Here is a 19,072-nt window from a genome sequence, read left to right as displayed (position 1 = left end):
CTGCGTTTTAAACACTGAATAAACTGAGAATTATTGAGAGTTTCTACACTGGATCTCACAAGACGTTTTTTTGTTCTGACTGAAAGGGGAAGTGGTGAAATCTCTAATAGCAGTAAAAGACCTCTATCCAGAGTAAAAGTGTCACAGTCGAGGCTCTCTCTCTCGTCTCTGGTGAGTCTTTTACACACAACACTAAAACTTCTGTCGTTTTGAGATTTTCAGTGTTTTGGGGTTGTAAACTTGTTTAAGATGAAACTGTTTTTAATCTTTCTAAAAATAATGTAAGATATTTCAGTGATTTGATTTAGTAGCCTGTATTTTTTTCTCATGACATGTATTATCTCACTCGAAATATCGAAATAACGAATATCGAAATAACAAATTTACACTGACAGCTAAAGATTCATACACAAGTTAAAAAGGGAAATTACTGTTAAACGTTTATACACTCACAAAGATTAAAATGTGTTTTTTAACAGCGATTTAATAGAATAACAATTTGTCAGTGAACACTTCTTAAAAGAAACATTTATTCTTAATATAAACATCATTTTAATAATCTAAAGAACTTTTCACTGTAAAGAATCTTTTGTGGAAAGGAAAGAGTGCATGGATGTTAAAAATTCTTCATGGATCATCAATGCCAATGAAGAGGCTTTATTTTAAGAGTGTGTATGATTGTGTTTGTGTTTTCTGTTGTAAGGTGGAGTGAATGAACATGATGGAAATATCGCTGACGTTCCTCCTCACTGGATGTCTGATACAAGGTCTCATTCTTATAGATTATATTCTGAAAGCATTTTCATGTGACCTCTGTAAGATTAAAGAGCAATAAGCCCTGCATTTATTCTGCATGTAAACTCTGTGTGATCAGTTCCTCTTGTCTGTGTGTGTTTTAGGAGTTTTTTGTGTTTTTAATATCAGTCTGCCGAAGAGAGTAGAAGCTCTACAAGGATCCTGTGTTTTCATACCCTGCACATTTGATATTGATCAACAATATAAAGATGATCTCACTGATAGTGCAAAGAGAAAATGGTATAAAGACACTGACTCTGCCACTCCAGTGTTTGACTCCAGTAGCCCCGACACTGGACCGTTAAGAGGAGAAATATTCGGCACTCCTAGAGAGAAAAACTGCACCACACGCTTTGATAATGTCCGTCAGAGTCATAATGGGTCATATTACTTCAGATTTGAAGCCAGCGGTACATTGCAATATAGCTACACTAAACTTGAATATAAAGTTAAAATTGCTGTCAGAGGTGAGTGTCATATTGTTCATGTTCTTCTTTCTTAATGTAAGTGTGGCGTGACCATTTGTTATTATTCCTCTGCTGAATTAATATTCTGTAACGTGATTGTGTGAAGCTTCCGGTGTCATTCACTTACAGTTATTTAACTGTTCAAAATAGTCTGTTAAGCTGCTTTATAATGCAAACTGATCATTTTCACATTATTTTAATTTATTATCGTAATCATGTATGTCTGTTCTCATAAACGAACACTGCCGCAAAAACTATAGTTTGCACCAAGCGGCAATCTCCCGCAGTTTCTCTTGAAGCCAATACGGAAGTGACTTAAACTGTAATTTGACTAGTAATCGACTGGCCGCTATAGAATCTCATTGAGCCTCATGTTAAAATGCCCAACTTACAGCAGAAAAAAACATGTTTATAGTCTGGTACAAATTGTGGTTTTGGTCTATAGGGCTAATTTTGCCCTTCATGACAACTGTGAGGAGGGTGCATTTTTTTATAACTCATTCGTTTACATTATATAAAGCCTTAAAGTTCTGCATAATTGAGGGCGTGGCCACTTTGAGTGACAGGTGGATTGGCGTTTGTCTGCTGTCTGTTAGTCATCACGTCACCTCAGCTCCGCCCACGTCCCGCCTCTTTGCCCATTTTCTATTATCCGGGAGTGATGCGCGATGACGACTTTACACTTCAAATCTGCTCTTCAGAATCCTATGGGTGACGTCACGGACAATACGTCCATATTTTTTTTACAGTCTATGGTTTGCACAGATTAGTTGACTTATCCACTAGTCAACTTTAAAGGGTTAGTTCACCCAAAAATGAAAATTAGCCCATGACTTACTCACCCTCAAGTCATCCTAGGTGTATATGACATTCTTCTTTCAGACGAATACAATCTGAGTTATATGAAAAAATGGCCTGGCTCTTCCAAGCTTTATAATGGCAGTGACTGATGAGTCATTTTTGAAGTCTCTCGAAATGCTTACGTCAGACGAGCGTAACTGGTGTGCAATGTCATCTGATGTAGCGTAAGCATTCTGAACTGTGAGAGACGAGGGCGCAACACAAGTTGAATATGGAAGGCGATTCGCCGGAAGCTAGATCATTTACTTTATAAAGTTTTAAATATGGATATTTTTCTTACACAAACGCATTGCTTTGCTTCAGAAGGCCATTATTAACCCCCGGAGCCGTGTGGAGCAGTTATATGATGGATAGATGCAGTTTTATGATGGATAGATGCACTTTTATGGACTTCAAAAATGACCCAACAGTTACTGCCATTATAAAGCTTGGAAGAGCCAGGACTTTTTTAATATAACTCAGATTGTATTCGTCTGAAAGAAGAATGTCATATACACCTAGGATGACTTTAGGGTGAATGAGTAAATACTTGAGAGTAAATCATGGGATAATTTTCATTGTTGGGTGAACTAACCCTTTAATGCTCTACGATGACGCTTTAAGCTTGATGTCGACTAGTCTCTGGCCTATAGAGGGCGCAACAGGATAAGCATTTCCTGACACGCACGCTTCGTTTCCAACAGCTAAAATGACAAATGCACACTCAGAGAGCTCTCCACAAGACATGTTTGATTATGCCATCTGGATGCTCAAAATTGATTGGGAGAATGCACGTTTTAAACAGCTTATTGTACAGGCAAGTTAATCACCGTTCTGAACGAATGCGGTTTTGCATTGTAACACACAATAATCATAATCATATGATAATCATAATCATGTGATAATCATCACAAATACATATCACTAACTCCATTTCTGTAAATCAGTGGTGGGCTGTCAGGGCCATCAGGGCCTTCTCTGCTGGCCCTGTCAAAATGAAAAATATATACATTTTTTCATAATTAAATTAATGTGTGTCTGAACGTGTCTAAATTCAATTACTCTCTATTTCAGTACGTTACAATTATATTTCCAGAAAGAATGTGGTTATTTTTTGTGAGGCTGAGCTGTATTTTCATCATCTAAACGCATCACAGCTCCGTGGACCAGCACTAGTAGAATAGCTAGCCTTCAGTTGAAGCTGCCATTTTCCATTGCATCATAACTTTGACTGACGTGGGTCACCAGTCAATCAAATTTTGATGTGTAGTGATAGAACGCCCCAGAGGCCCAGCGATGTGTCGGCGCTACCCCCCACTGTTGTCATCAGCTGTTTGAACTTGTCACGGGTTGTGAGCGATCTATAAGTGAAATAAGCTATGGCCGCTGCAGATGACGGGCTGCGCGAGCTTCATGTGCATCCTGATGTCAAGCCGGTAACGTTAGCTGACAAGCTGTATTTTTTCTGTGTTTCTTTTGATGGTCTTTTTAGTCTGTGTTTTTGTTCGTTTGTTTAAGAGTATTTGTGCCAGTGAGTTGATTTTGATTCATTTCACCAGTTGTCTAAACAGTGACATGTGAGTGCAGTGGTATCAATAAATAGTTAAATTGCCTTTTTGTCTCGCATGTCCTTTTATGTTGCTTGCCCCCTTCCCAACGAGCACTTTGAAAGCGGGGTTCGCAATAGTAGTGCATACAGTGCATGATTGTATTTTGTATGTATCGGTGTGTGTGGTGTTGTTATGGCAGCGGCGTGGGGTGTGTTGATTGTTAGTGAAGGCCCTGACTGAAACACCACGGTACGCTACTGCTGCAAATCCATTTAATGAATGAATGACTCTCTCTACACGTTGCTCTGGTCTTCGTCAACAGCCGCTTGCACCACCTGCTGGTGAGGTCGACTAATGCTGCGTTCACACCAAACGCGAATTGAGCGTCAAAATCGCGTCTACCGCGCCTAGTTTCACGCGCGTACATTTTGAATGCATTCGCGCGTCAGCAGAGAATTGGACGCGCGTAGAAATCGAGCGCTGGAAGCGAAATTGACGCGCGTTCAAGGCACTCCAGGAGAAATATGTCATAAAACACCACTCTGCCTCTTTTCATTTTCATTAAACATATATATTAAGCATTAATAGCCACACAAATGTGGTCCAGGCAACTCCTACATTATCTTCAATGCATGTATGTTTAAATATCCTTAAAATATAAAGTTATGAAACTTCTCTTTGCCCTCAGTCAAAACGATTTGGCAGACAACAAATTATAGATTCATGAGAGCAAAGCTCGGCCGTTAGATCTACACAAAACGAACCACTACAGGACATCAGAGCCAGCGGCAGACGCCAGAAGGACTGGCCGAGGAAAGGCTGCCTTCGCCGGGGTTAATGAGCGCTGAGTGTCCGGTGATCGCCTGGATCTCACAACTCCAAAAACACAAGATAATTTTTTTTAAATAGGCGCTCTCTTTATAAATAAACCACAGATTTGAGCTTTAAACAACTACATTCCCACCTGAAAACGTCTTAAAACTACATTTTGTGACACAATAGTACTGTTTTTAATTTATGCAGGGTTTCTCATACACGTCACTTTACCACGTGACAGCAGCGAGCAGGCTCCTGATTGGTTAACGTGGCGCGAATTGACGCCAAAGTTCAAATTTTTCAACTCGGGCGTCAGACGCGAATTCGCTTCAAACGCGTGAATGCACAAAAGCACCATTCGCGTGTAACGCGCGTATCGCGCAAGACGCTCAATTCGCGTCCAATTCGCGCCATTCGCGCGAACTGGACGCGCGAATGAAGCGGATTCGCGTCCTTCGCGCCGCGCGTAACGCGCCTTCCGCGCCGCGGGACCTCCAGACGCGCGTCAACGCGCCTTTCCATTGACTTAACATTGAAATCACTCGCGCCTGACGCTCAATTCGCATTTGGTGTGAACGCAGCATTACAGCAGATGGAGATTATGCTCGGTAATCTACTGCTATTCCTGCCGTTCCCTAGCCTAGAAATCTAGACGCACCCTAGCGGCAGAAAATTTATTTTGCCGCGAGTGTAGTCTAGCAACTCTCAGTAGACCTGAGAGCTGGAAAAACCAAACTCTGGTCAGGCCAATCACAGCGTGTGTAGAGTTGGTGGGCGGGCTTAACATAATGACGGCAGAGTTGCGGAGGTTCTGTGTGCTACTCGTAAACAAAGCTGATGAACAGCGGCCTTTTGAATCGGCTTTGGCCGCGACTCTGGAAGACTTGGAGTTAAGCTTTTTTTTGAGAAAAGAACAAAGAACGGCACTGAAGTCATTCTTAAGAAAAGAAGATATGTTCGAAGTTTTGCCTACCGGATACGGCGAAAGTCTATCAACTAACGTTAGCTCGGCTTCACCTTCTTCTTCTCTGGTTGGTTGTGGTGCTATCCAATTGCATGCAGAGGGAATTTGAAAGACAACCGTTTATCCCGCCCCTCGGATTGAGCCCTGCCATTGGTGAGTTTCCAGACCCAACATCTTGATGTAGGTCTTGCTTGTCAGGCTAATAATAATAATAATCATCACAGATACGTATCGCTTGCTCCATTTCTGTAAATCCATTTAATGAATGAATGACTCTCTCTACACGTTGCTCTGGTCTTCGTCAACAGCCGCTTGCACCACCTGCTGGTGAGGTCGACTAACAGCAGATGGAGATTATGCTCGGTAATCTACTGCTATTCCTGCCGTTCCCGGATGTGAACTGTTGAATTTTCTCTCGAATTTGAACCACTGAATTTGAGGAAGCGAATTTGTAAAGCGAAATAAAATGGACCGACAATTGCCTGTCGAATATTATAGGTTGTACTTTTAAACAAAATTAATATTTTGGAAGTGAAATCTGAGAGATGAATATGGATTATTTAATTTTTTTAAATATACAATCATGTTGAATTTCAGCCCATAAAAATGCAAGCCCTAGAAATACAATGCATTAAAATACAAGCATGTTTTTCAAGTAGTGCAATTCAACAAGCTTTATTGTTTAAAAAACATTTGCCATTATTTTCCTGTCATACCATAGCTGTGCACAAGAAAACCTGCGTGCGTGTCTCACCTCAAGGTTCAGGCTTATTTGTTAATTAATTACATCATCAGCGACTAGTCGACTCGACTTTCATCACACAAATGTCGACTTTAAAGGGTAACTAAACCCTAAACCAACTTTTTTTAGTTAATGATCTGTAATACTGGGGCTTTATTAATGCTGTTCATTGATTCGAGTAAATGTTTTGACATTTGGGTATAAAGTGTTTTAATTCTATAAAATATGGTGTAAAACCGCCAAAGTGCTGCCCTCTTAAGGTTGAACGGTGGCTACTGCAGTTGAATTTTCCTATTGGACGTTGTGGTACATCGTGACGTAGGATGGTACCTCCAATGGCTCACTATCCGCGCCCCTAGCACGAGCTCACCACGCTCTCAGAAATGTTTCCCCCAATCACATGATGAGAACGGCTTCACTCCAGTATGAACTGTCATGTTACATGAAGTAGAAACATTATGAATGAAACTCTCTTGACACTTGCTTTAACATTGTATTGAAGAAAATACGGTTAAATAATGCAGTTGTCAGTACACGTCAGGCTTTTCTTGCGATATTATTGCCGCCCGTCATGTGTACAGATAATTTTCATACATGAGACGCACTTTCAAACCCTGACACGCAAGTGGTTGCCGCGGACGCAGATAGATTAGGTCAGTTCTCTTGCGCGGCTGCTTCACTAGCATCGTCGGCATCGGGAGTTAACGCAGTTTGAGCAGCGGCTCGCATTGAAAAGGCTCTGAGTCTGTGTCTACAGACAATCCACCCTCCTCCACTTCAGGTGAAGGTAGGAGAAATGACCGCTCTGTTGCAAAGCTGGCATCACTCCAGTCATTCTCCATGTTTGCGACTCGCGAGTCAGACAGCTGTCAATCAATCCGTCACTGCGGGTCTCAGGTGCACGCCCTCCGCTCAGCCCCGCCCTCGGTTCGTCCCCTCTGTGTCCGCCGGGCTCTGCCCACTTTTCCAGCATTTTTTGAAAATTGCCAGTGGGTGGAGTTAAGCTCTGAGCAGGGGTTTAGTTACCCTTTAAAAAAATCTGAAGTCGTTCAATCCCATAGTTCAAACACAAAATTCTAAACATGGCATGACATAAACTGGTGCATTAGGTCTATAGCGGCTTATGAATCAGAAGTCTCACACATTCACAGAAATTAGCTTACACCTGCGATGCAAAATGAGTTGGATAGTGTGACTGGACATAAATGAAAAATAAATCTACTACTGTACAATATATGATGATCCATATGATCCTGTAATGTTTGACTGTGTGTGTTGTAGATTCTCCACCCAAACCCACAGTGAGTCTGTTGAAGGATCAGCAGGAAGTGAAGAAGGTGACGGAGGGAAGCTCTGTGAATCTGCGCTGCTCGACTAAGATCTTCTGTCCCTTTAGTCCAGCTGTTCTCACATGGAGCTCGTCTCCTGAACACCTCCTCAGCGAGAACGTCACACAACAGCAGCGTCAGGAGCAAACTGAGCTCATCTCTGATCTGATCTTCACTGTAACTCACCGTCATCATTTAGCCACTTTCACCTGCACTGCAACACACCAGCAGAAGATCACAAAACAAGAGTCCCGTACGCTACGTGTTCAGTGTAAGACAGGGATTATTTCAATCAATGCTGTCTGATCATCTAGAATTAGTGCTGTGAAATTTAACATAATCGCTTGAATGTTTTTCTCCTCCATTAGATGCTCCTAGAAACACATCTGTGCATGTCAGTCCATCTGGTTTTGTTCTGGAGGGCGGTTCAGTGAATCTGAGCTGCAGCAGTGATGCAAACCCACCGGTGCTCAACTACACCTGGTACAGAGACACTGAAGATCCCCTGAAACCAGAGCAGACCGGACAGAACCTGACCATCAACAACACCGAACCGACACACAGCGGACGATACATCTGTACAGCTCAGAACAAACACGGCGCTCAGAACGCATCAGTGCTGCTGGACGTCCAGTGTGAGTATCAGGAGTCTGTTCTCATTTACTCACAATCATTAGTACATCAGACTGGAGATTATATACACACATACAGGGGCGTATTAGTATAGTATTTTTGAGGGGGCAAGCGGGGAGGTCAGTAGAACGGTTTCATGTGGAAAAAACAACCTCCAAATAAAAATAACTTCTATTATTTATAATAAAACTTTACTTAAGCTTTCACTGTAATAATTACAACAATGTCATCATATTGCTGATAGACATCAGTGTATATTTTGCAAAATATAAATGTTTCTTGCTAGTACTTATCTGTATTTAAGTGTCAGAAGCATAAAATGAAAAGATGATATGTTTGAAAACACTCAACAGGTGTGATATATATTGAGCTCTGAGTGTGTGTGTCTCTGACTCAGCGCCAAAGCACGAATGCACATTTGAATTTAGCAGTTGATCATGTGATGCACTAAGCGTTATTTATAATAACACTGGTGTGACTGTGAGCTTCAAAGAGGAACTTATCAAATGTAAAAAAATTAATTAAAAAAAAATAGCCTAAAAATTTGAGGGGGCACGTGCCCTTTGCACATGAGTTAAATGGGCATGCACATATATACAATAAGTATATAAAATATTGCATATAATTTATTTTCTAAATAAGTAATATTATAAAATCTTCACTTAAATATTTAGAAGTAACGTTATAGTGAATGTTTTATATTACACTTAGAAGCATTATTAACAGTTACTATAAATTATTTTCAATTAAACAGCTTTGATTTTTCATCCTTTACTAGGCTTGTAAATGCAGAGGACAACAGGAACTACATGCAAATATAATAAACATGACTTTAATTTATAACTTGTAGTCATTTAAACTGCTGACAGCAGACCCTTTTTACATGGATGAGAAAATGTGTACTATTTAAAAAGCATTTTTAATTTTAACTAATCACTTCACATACTTACATAAGAGTTTTTTCATAGCAGTTGATTCATGATTACTTTTTTTTAAATGTATGGCCTAAATTCTTTTCTCCTCCATTAGATGCTCCTAAAAACACATCTGCACATGTCAGTCCATCTGGTTTTGTTGTGGAGGGCGGTTCAGTGACTCTGAGCTGCAGCAGTGATGCAAACCCTCCGGTGCTCAACTACACCTGGTACAGAGACACTGAAGATCCCCTGAAACCAGAGCAGACCGGACAGAACCTGACCATCAACAACACCGACCCGACACACAGCGGACGATACGTCTGTAGAGCTCAGAACAAACACGGCGCTCAGAACGCATCAGTGCTGCTGGACGTCCAGTGTGAGTATCAGGAGTCTGTTCTCATTTACTCACAATCATTAGTACATCAGACTGGAGATTTTACACTTAATACATACATATACTATACTATAAGTATATAACATATTACATATGGTTTATTTTATATGCAAAGAGAGAGGAATAGAGTGAATAAATACACAAAATATTAATATATTAAATCATATTTTATATATATTTTTAAATATAAAACCTTCCATTTTACTTTAAATATTTGAAAGTAAAGTTATAGTGAAGGTTTTATATCATTGTTTTTTACATACATAAATTATATATACATGTGCTTGTCATATAATTAGCATATCATCAAAAAGTTGATTTATTTCACTACAATTTCATTCCATTCAAAAAGTGAAACTTGTACATTATATTCATTCATTACACACAGACTGATATATTTTAAATGTTTATTTCTTTTCATTTTGATGATTATAACTGACAACTAAGGAAAATCCCAAATTCAGGATCTCAGAAAATTAGAATATTGTGAAAAGGTTAAATATTGAAGACACCTGGTGCCACACTCTAATCAGCTAATTAACTCAAAACACCTGCAAAGGCCTTTAATTGTCTCTCAGTATAGTTCTGTAGGCTACACAATCATGGGGAAGACTGCTGACTTGACAGTTGTCCAAAAGATGACCACTGACACCTTGCACAAGGAGGGCAAGACACAAAAGGTCATTGCAATAGAGGCTGGCTGTTCACAGAGCTCTGCGTCAAAGCATATTAATAGAGAGGGAAGGAAAAGATGCGGTAGAAAAAAAGTGTACAAGCAATATGGATAACCACACCCTGGAGAGGATTGTGAAACAAAACCCATTCAAAAATGTGGGGAAGATTCACAAAGAGTAGACTGCAGCTGGAGTCAGTGCTTCAAGAACCACTATGCACAGACGTATGCAAGACATGGGTTTCAGCTGTCGCACTCCTTGTGTCAAGCCACTCTTGAACAACAGACAGCGTCAGAAGCGTCTCGCCTGGGCTAAAGACAAAAAGGACTGGACTGATGCCGAGTGCTCCAAAGTTATGTTCTCTGATGAAAGTCAATTTTGCATTTCCTTTGGAAATCAGGGCTCCAGAGTCTGGAGGAAGAGAGGAGAGGAACACATTCCACGTTGCTTGAGGTCCAGTGTAAAGTTTCCACAGTCAGTGATGGTTTGGGGTGCCATGTCATCTGCTGGTGTTGGTCCACTGTGTTTTCTGAGGTCCAAGGTCAACGCAGCCGTATACTAGGAAGTTTTAGAGCACTTTATGCTTCCTGCTGCTGACCAACTTTATGGAGATGCAGATTCCATTTTCCAACAGGACTTGGCACCTGCACACAGTGCCAAAGCAACCAGTACCTGGTTTAAGGACCATGGTATCCCTGTTCTTATTTGGCCAGCAAACTCGCCTGACCTTAACCCCATAGAAAATCTATGGGGTATTGTGAAGAGGAAGATGCGATTATGCCAAACCCAACAATGCAGAACAGCTGAAGGCCACTATCAGAGAAACCTGGGGCCTCATTTATAAACGTTGCGTACGCACAAAAGAAGGCATACACCGCTCTCTATGCAATAATTGGTATTTATAAAAAGCAAACTTGACGGGAAAATGTGCGGTCCTTCACTCAAGCTCTGACCCAGGCGTAGGCACAAAAACGGGTGAAATGAGAAATGGCGACACCGTCGGCAGATGGAAGAAATACGTGTGGAAGAAAGTGTGTGAAACTGCAGACCATTGTGTAAAAGAAATGGCAATACTGCCTCTCATAAATAACATGAAGACTTCACAAAGCAAGTCTTACAATTAACAGCCTACACGAACACCCGTTTGATCGATCTGCAGTGTAAAACAAACTAAATCAAACGAAATTACAACAGAAATGCAAATTAACACATATTTGCCAAAAAAAATGTGCAGAAAATATGTATATGTATACATGTATATGTATATGTGCAGAAATATGTTCTGCAATAATATTGGCATGTTATGCAATTCATCCTCATAAATATGGTAAACAGAACGAAATAGCTTATGTACAAAACTGATATTCTCGTCAATGTGTCCGTCTGGCTGAGCATAGATATAGATGCAATTAGATAGACAGATAGATAGATAATTAGACAGACAGACAGACAGACAGACAGACAGACAGACAGACAGACAGACAGACAGACAGACAGACAGACAGACAGACAGACAGACAGACAGACAGACAGACAGACAGACAGACAGACAGACAGACAGACAGACAGACAGACAGACAGACAGACAGACAGACAGACAGACAGACAGACAGACAGACAGACAGACAGACAGACAGACAGACAGACAGACAGACAGACAGACAGACAGACAGACAGACAGACAGACAGACAGACAGACAGACAGACAGACAGACAGATAGATAGATAGATAGATAGATAGATAGATAGATAGATAGATAGATAGATAGATAGATAGATAGATAGATAGATAGATAGATAGATAGATAGATAGATAGATAGATAGATAGATAGATAGATTGATAGATAGATTAATTGTCCACTGGGGAAAGTTGTTTTCATAGTAAAATTTCTTCATCAGCTACAGAATCATGGTATTCATGCATATGCCTTTAGTTTTATTTTTGATAAAATAACGTATGACGTATGTCTCAACCATTCAGAAAGCTGCAAGACATTACATTTGCACTGAATTATTTCCCATTTCCACGTAGATTATAACCGACATCTGTAGCTTATCAGATTCAATTAAATGGATGGTAATAAAATGCCCGATCACAATGCGTAATGACGCACAATGGCTGATCTTGCACCCTTAGAAGATGTGGCAAATGGAAGGATTCGGAGTGAACGCATCTTCAGACAGCAAGAAGACTTGCTGGCAAACGAGGACACACTCTGGTGATGGAGCACTAGACGCTTTTTTGCCTCGACTTTGATGTCCGACCACTTCTTTTTTATTTCGGCCACGGTCCGAGGTTGTGAGGCTACAGCATTTACGGCGTCTGCAACCTTTTGCCACTCAAGTGCCTTTTTGGCACTAGTAATGCCCACACTGTGCCCTCCAAAACAACATTTTTCTCCTCTTTTCAACCTCGCCAACAATAACTTCTACTTCACATTGAGTGAAGTTACGTTTTTTTTATTTCCTCTCTGTGTTTGCCATGATTTCGCAATCGATGAATATTAACTTGTGGGCGTTTCACAGACTATTTATGGGCAACTATGGGCGTGACATGGAGCCGCAAAAGCTGCGCTACAATTAGAATTGATTGTGATTTATTAAGGGAAAACTGCGTAGGGTTGTGTGTGCGCACGGTTTTATAAATCCGAATATTTCTGTGCGTACGCACGTCCTATGCTTCATCTGTACGCCACAAGTTTTATAAATGAGGCCCCCGGGCTCTCATAACACCTGAGCAGTGCCGCAGACTGATCGACTCCATGCCACGCCACATTGCTGCAATAATTCAGGCAAAAGGAGCCCCAACTAAGTATTGAGTGCTGTACATGCTCATACTTTTCAGTTGGCCAAGATTTCTAAAAATCTTTTCTTTGTATTGGTCTTAAGTAATATTCTATTGATACTGAATTTGGGATTTTCCTTAGTTGTCAGTTATAATCATCAAAATTAAAAGAAATAAACATTTGAAATATATCAGTCTGTGTGTAATGAATGAATATAATATACAAGTTTCACTTTTTGAATGGAATGAAATTTTAGTGAAATAAATCAACTTTTTTCTAATTATATGACCAGCACCTGTATATAAAACCTTCACTGTTACTTTAATTACAAAGATTTAAAGTCACTTGCTTTGCACATAGCATTATCAACGTTACTATAAATGATCTTCATTTTAACAGTTTGTTCATCCTTTACTAGGCTTGTAAATGCACAGAGGACAAAAGGAACTACATGCAAAGCAAATATAATAAACATGACTTTATTAATCTGTAATTTGTAGTCGTTTAAACTGCTGACAGCAGACCCTTTTTACATGGATGAGAAAATGTGTACTATTTAAAAAGCATTTTTAATTTTAACTAATTACTTTGCATACATACATAAGAGTTTTTAATAGCAGTTAATTCATGACTTTACTTTTAAAAATGTTTGATGGCCTAAATTTTCTCCTCCATTAGATGCTCCTAAAAACACATCTGCACATGTCAGTCCATCTGGTTTAGTTGTGGAGGGCGGTTCAGTGACTCTGAGCTGCAGCAGTGATGCAAACCCACCGGTGCTCAACTACACCTGGTACAGAGACACTGAAGATCCCCTGAAACCAGTGCAGACCGGACAGAACCTGACCATCAACAACACCGACCCGACACACAGCGGACGATACGTCTGTACAGCTCAGAACAAACACGGCGCTCAGAACGCATCAGTGCTGCTGGACGTCCAGTGTGAGTATCAGGAGTCTGTTCTCATTTACTCACAATCATTTGTACATCAGACTGGAGATTATATACACACATACAGGGGCGTATTAGTATAGTATTTTTGAGGGGGCAAGCGGGGAGGTCAGTAGAGCGGTTTCATGTGGAAAAAACAACCTCCAAATAAAAATAACTTCTATTATTTATAATAAAACTTTACTTAAGCTTTCACTGTAATAATTACAACAATGTCATCATATTGCTGATAGACATCAGTGTATATTTTGCAAAATATAAATGTTTCTGTATTTAAGTGTCAGAAGCATAAAATGAAAAGATGATATGTTTGAAAACACTCAACAGGTGTGATATATATTGAGTGTGTGCGTCTCTGACTCAGCGCCAACACACGAATGCACATTTGAATTTAGCAGTTGATCATGTGATGCACTAAGCATTATTTATAATCACACTGGTGTGACTGTGAGCTTCAAAGAGGAACTCATCAAATGTAGAATTTTTTTTTTTTTTAAAATAGCCTAAAAATTTGCCAAAAAATCTGAGGGGGCACGTGCCCTTTGCACATGATTTAAATGGGCATGCACATATATACAATAAGTATATAAAATATTGCATATAATTTATTTTCTAAATAAGTAATATTATAAAATCTTCACTTAAATATTTAGAAGTAACGTTATAGTGAAGGTTTTATATTACACTTAGAAGCATGATCAACAGTTACTATAAATTATTTTCAATTAAACAGCTTTGATTTTTCATTCTTTACTAGGCTTGTAAATGCAGAGGACAACAGGAACTACATGCAAATATAATAAACATGACTTTAATTTATAACTTGTAGTCGTTTAAACTGCTGACAGCAGACCCTTTTTACATGGATGAGAAAATGTGTACTATTTAAAAAGCATTTTTAATTTTAACTAATCACTTCACATACTTACATAAGAGTTTTTTCATAGCAGTTGATTCATGATTACTTTTTTTTAAATGTATGGCCTAAATTCTTTTCTCCTCCATTAGATGCTCCTAAAAACACATCTGCACATGTCAGTCCATCTGGTTTTGTTCTGGAGGGCGGTTCAGTGACTCTGAGCTGCAGCAGTGATGCAAACCCACCGGTGCTCAACTACACCTGGTACAGAGACACTGAAGATCCCCTGAAACCAGTGCAGACCGGACAAAACCTGACCATCAACAACACCGACCCGACACACAGCGGACGATACGTCTGTAGAGCTCAGAATGAACACGGCGCTCAGAACGCATCAGTGCTCCTGGACGTCCAGTGTGAGTATCAGGAGTCTGTTCTCATTTACTCACAATCATTAGTACATCAGACTGGAGATTTTACACTTAATACATACATATACTATACTATAAGTATATAACATATTACATATGGTTTATTTTATATGCAAAGAGAGAGGAATAGAGTGAATAAATACACAAAATATTAATATATTAAATCATATTTTATATATATTTTTAAATATAAAACCTTCCATTTTACTTTAAATATTTGAAAGTAAAGTTATAGTGAAGGTTTTATATCATTGTTTTTTACATACATAAATTATATATACATGTGCTTGTCATATAATTAGAATATCATCAAAAAGTTGATTTATTTCACTACAATTTCATTCCATTCAAAAAGTGAAACTTGTACATTATATTCATTCATTACACACAGACTGATATATTTTAAATGTTTATTTCTTTTCATTTTGATGATTATAACTGACAACTAAGGAAAATCCCAAATTCAGGATCTCAGAAAATTAGAATATTGTGAAAAGGTTAAATATTGAAGACACCTGGTGCCACACTCTAATCAGCTAATTAACTCAAAACACCTGCAAAGGCCTTTAATTGTCTCTCAGTATAGTTCTGTAGGCTACACAATCATGGGGAAGACTGCTGACTTGACAGTTGTCCAAAAGATGACCACTGACACCTTGCACAAGGAGGGCAAGACACAAAAGGTCATTGCAATAGAGGCTGGCTGTTCACAGAGCTCTGCGTCAAAGCATATTAATAGAGAGGGAAGGAAAAGATGCGGTAGAAAAAAAGTGTACAAGCAATATGGATAACCACACCCTGGAGAGGATTGTGAAACAAAACCCATTCAAAAATGTGGGGAAGATTCACAAAGAGTAGACTGCAGCTGGAGTCAGTGCTTCAAGAACCACTATGCACAGACGTATGCAAGACATGGGTTTCAGCTGTCGCACTCCTTGTGTCAAGCCACTCTTGAACAACAGACAGCGTCAGAAGCGTCTCGCCTGGGCTAAAGACAAAAAGGACTGGACTGATGCCGAGTGCTCCAAAGTTATGTTCTCTGATGAAAGTCAATTTTGCATTTCCTTTGGAAATCAGGGCTCCAGAGTCTGGAGGAAGAGAGGAGAGGAACACCTTCCACGTTGCTTGAGGTCCAGTGTAAAGTTTCCACAGTCAGTGATGGTTTGGGGTGCCATGTCATCTGCTGGTGTTGGTCCACTGTGTTTTCTGAGGTCCAAGGTCAACGCAGCCGTATACTAGGAAGTTTTAGAGCACTTTATGCTTCCTGCTGCTGACCAACTTTATGGAGATGCAGATTCCATTTTCCAACAGGACTTGGCACCTGCACACAGTGCCAAAGCAACCAGTACCTGGTTTAAGGACCATGGTATCCCTGTTCTTATTTGGCCAGCAAACTCGCCTGACCTTAACCCCATAGAAAATCTATGGGGTATTGTGAAGAGGAAGATGCGATTATGCCAAACCCAACAATGCAGAACAGCTGAAGGCCACTATCAGAGAAACCTGGGGCCTCATTTATAAACGTTGCGTACGCACAAAAGAAGGCATACACCGCTCTCTATGCAATAATTGGTATTTATAAAAAGCAAACTTGACGGGAAAATGTGCGGTCCTTCACTCAAGCTCTGACCCAGGCGTAGGCACAAAAACGGGTGAAATGAGAAATGGCGACACCGTCGGCAGATGGAAGAAATACGTGTGGAAGAAAGTGTGTGAAACTGCAGACCATTGTGTAAAAGAAATGGCAATACTGCCTCTCATAAATAACATGAAGACTTCACAAAGCAAGTCTTACAATTAACAGCCTACACGAACACCCGTTTGATCGATCTGCAGTGTAAAACAAACTAAATCAAACGAAATTACAACAGAAATGCAAATTAACACATATTTGCCAAAAAAAATGTGCAGAAAATATGTATATGTATACATGTATATGTATATGTGCAGAAATATGTTCTGCAATAATATTGGCATGTTATGCAATTCATCCTCATAAATATGGTAAACAGAACGAAATAGCTTATGTACAAAACTGATATTCTCGTCAATGTGTCCGTCTGGCTGAGCATAGATATAGATGCAATTAGATAGACAGATAGATAGATAATTAGACAGACAGACAGACAGACAGACAGACAGACAGACAGACAGACAGACAGACAGACAGACAGACAGACAGACAGACAGACAGACAGACAGACAGACAGACAGACAGACAGACAGACAGACAGACAGACAGACAGACAGACAGATAGATAGATAGATAGATAGATAGATAGATAGATAGATAGATAGATAGATAGATAGATAGATAGATAGATAGATAGATAGATAGATTAATTGTCCACTGGGGAAAGTTGTTTTCATAGTAAAATTTCTTCATCAGCTACAGAATCATGGTATTCATGCATATGCCTTTAGTTTTATTTTTGATAAAATAACGTATGACGTATGTCTCAACCATTCAGAAAGCTGCAAGACATTACATTTGCACTGAATTATTTCCCATTTCCACGTAGATTATAACCGACATCTGTAGCTTATCAGATTCAATTAAATGGATGGTAATAAAATGCCCGATCACAATGCGTAATGACGCACAATGGCTGATCTTGCACCCTTAGAAGATGTGGCAAATGGAAGGATTCGGAGTGAACGCATCTTCAGACAGCAAGAAGACTTGCTGGCAAACGAGGACACACTCTGGTGATGGAGCACTAGACGCTTTTTTGCCTCGACTTTGATGTCCGACCACTTCTTTTTTATTTCGGCCACGGTCCGAGGTTGTGAGGCTACAGCATTTACGGCGTCTGCAACCTTTTGCCACTCAAGTGCCTTTTTGGCACTAGTAATGCCCACACTGTGCCCTCCAAAACAACATTTTTCTCCTCTTTTCAACCTCGCCAACAATAACTTCTACTTCACATTGAGTGAAGTTACGTTTTTTTTATTTCCTCTCTGTGTTTGCCATGATTTCGCAATCGATGAATATTAACTTGTGGGCGTTTCACAGACTATTTATGGGCAACTATGGGCGTGACATGAAGCCGCAAAAGCTGCGCTACAATTAGAATTGATTGTGATTTATTAAGGGAAAACTGCGTAGGGTTGTGTGTGCGCACGGTTTTATAAATCCGAATATTTCTGTGCGTACGCACGTCCTATGTTTCATCTGTACGCCACAAGTTTTATAAATGAGGCCCCCGGGCTCTCATAACACCTGAGCAGTGCCGCAGACTGATCGACTCCATGCCACGCCACATTGCTGCAATAATTCAGGCAAAAGGAGCCCCAACTAAGTATTGAGTGCTGTACATGCTCATACTTTTCAGTTGGCCAAGATTTCTAAAAATCTTTTCTTTGTATTGGTCTTAAGTAATATTCTATTGATACTGAATTTGGGATTTTCCTTAGTTGTCAGTTATAATCATCAAAATTAAAAGAAATAAACATTTGAAATATATCAGTCTGTGTGTAATGAATGAATATAATATACAAGTTTCACTTTTTGAATGGAATGAAATTTTAGTGAAATAAATCAACTTTTTTCTAATTATATGACCAGCACCTGTATATAAAACCTTCACTGTTACTTTAATCACAAAGATTTAAAGTCACTTGCTTTGCACATAGCATTATCAACGTTACTATAAATGATCTTCATTTTAACAGTTTGTTCATCCTTTACTAGGCTTGTAAATGCACAGAGGACAAAAGGAACTACATGCAAAGCAAATATAATAAACATGACTTTATTAATCTGTAATTTGTAGTCGTTTAAACTGCTGACAGCAGACCCTTTTTACATGGATGAGAAAATGTGTACTATTTAAAAAGCATTTTTAATTTTAACTAATTACTTTGCATACATACATAAGAGTTTTTAATAGCAGTTAATTCATGACTTTACTTTTA

At 39.4% G+C, this 19,072-nt stretch overlaps 1 protein-coding gene across 1 annotated transcript in view; it reads left to right on the top strand.

Annotated features, from left to right (window-relative positions):
- The first annotated feature begins 129 nt into the window (after positions 1-129).
- LOC307126755 (B-cell receptor CD22-like) overlaps positions 130-19,072 on the top strand; it is a 30,279-nt gene continuing 11,336 nt past the window's right edge. The window contains exons 1-8 of the mRNA XM_079817438.1: positions 130-171; positions 704-767; positions 900-1,262; positions 7,456-7,773; positions 7,871-8,137; positions 9,165-9,431; positions 13,589-13,855; positions 14,873-15,139. Coding sequence (XP_079673564.1) covers positions 713-767; positions 900-1,262; positions 7,456-7,773; positions 7,871-8,137; positions 9,165-9,431; positions 13,589-13,855; positions 14,873-15,139 — 1,804 coding nt within the window. The 5' untranslated portion in view covers positions 130-171; positions 704-712. The remainder of the gene's footprint in view (positions 172-703; positions 768-899; positions 1,263-7,455; positions 7,774-7,870; positions 8,138-9,164; positions 9,432-13,588; positions 13,856-14,872; positions 15,140-19,072) is intronic.

This window comes from Gobio gobio (assembly GCF_949357685.1).
Source record: "Gobio gobio genome assembly, chromosome: 5".
NCBI lineage: Eukaryota > Metazoa > Chordata > Actinopteri > Cypriniformes > Gobionidae > Gobio > Gobio gobio.
Note: the sequence above shows the minus strand (reverse complement) of the source record. Positions and strands in the feature narration are given on the sequence as shown.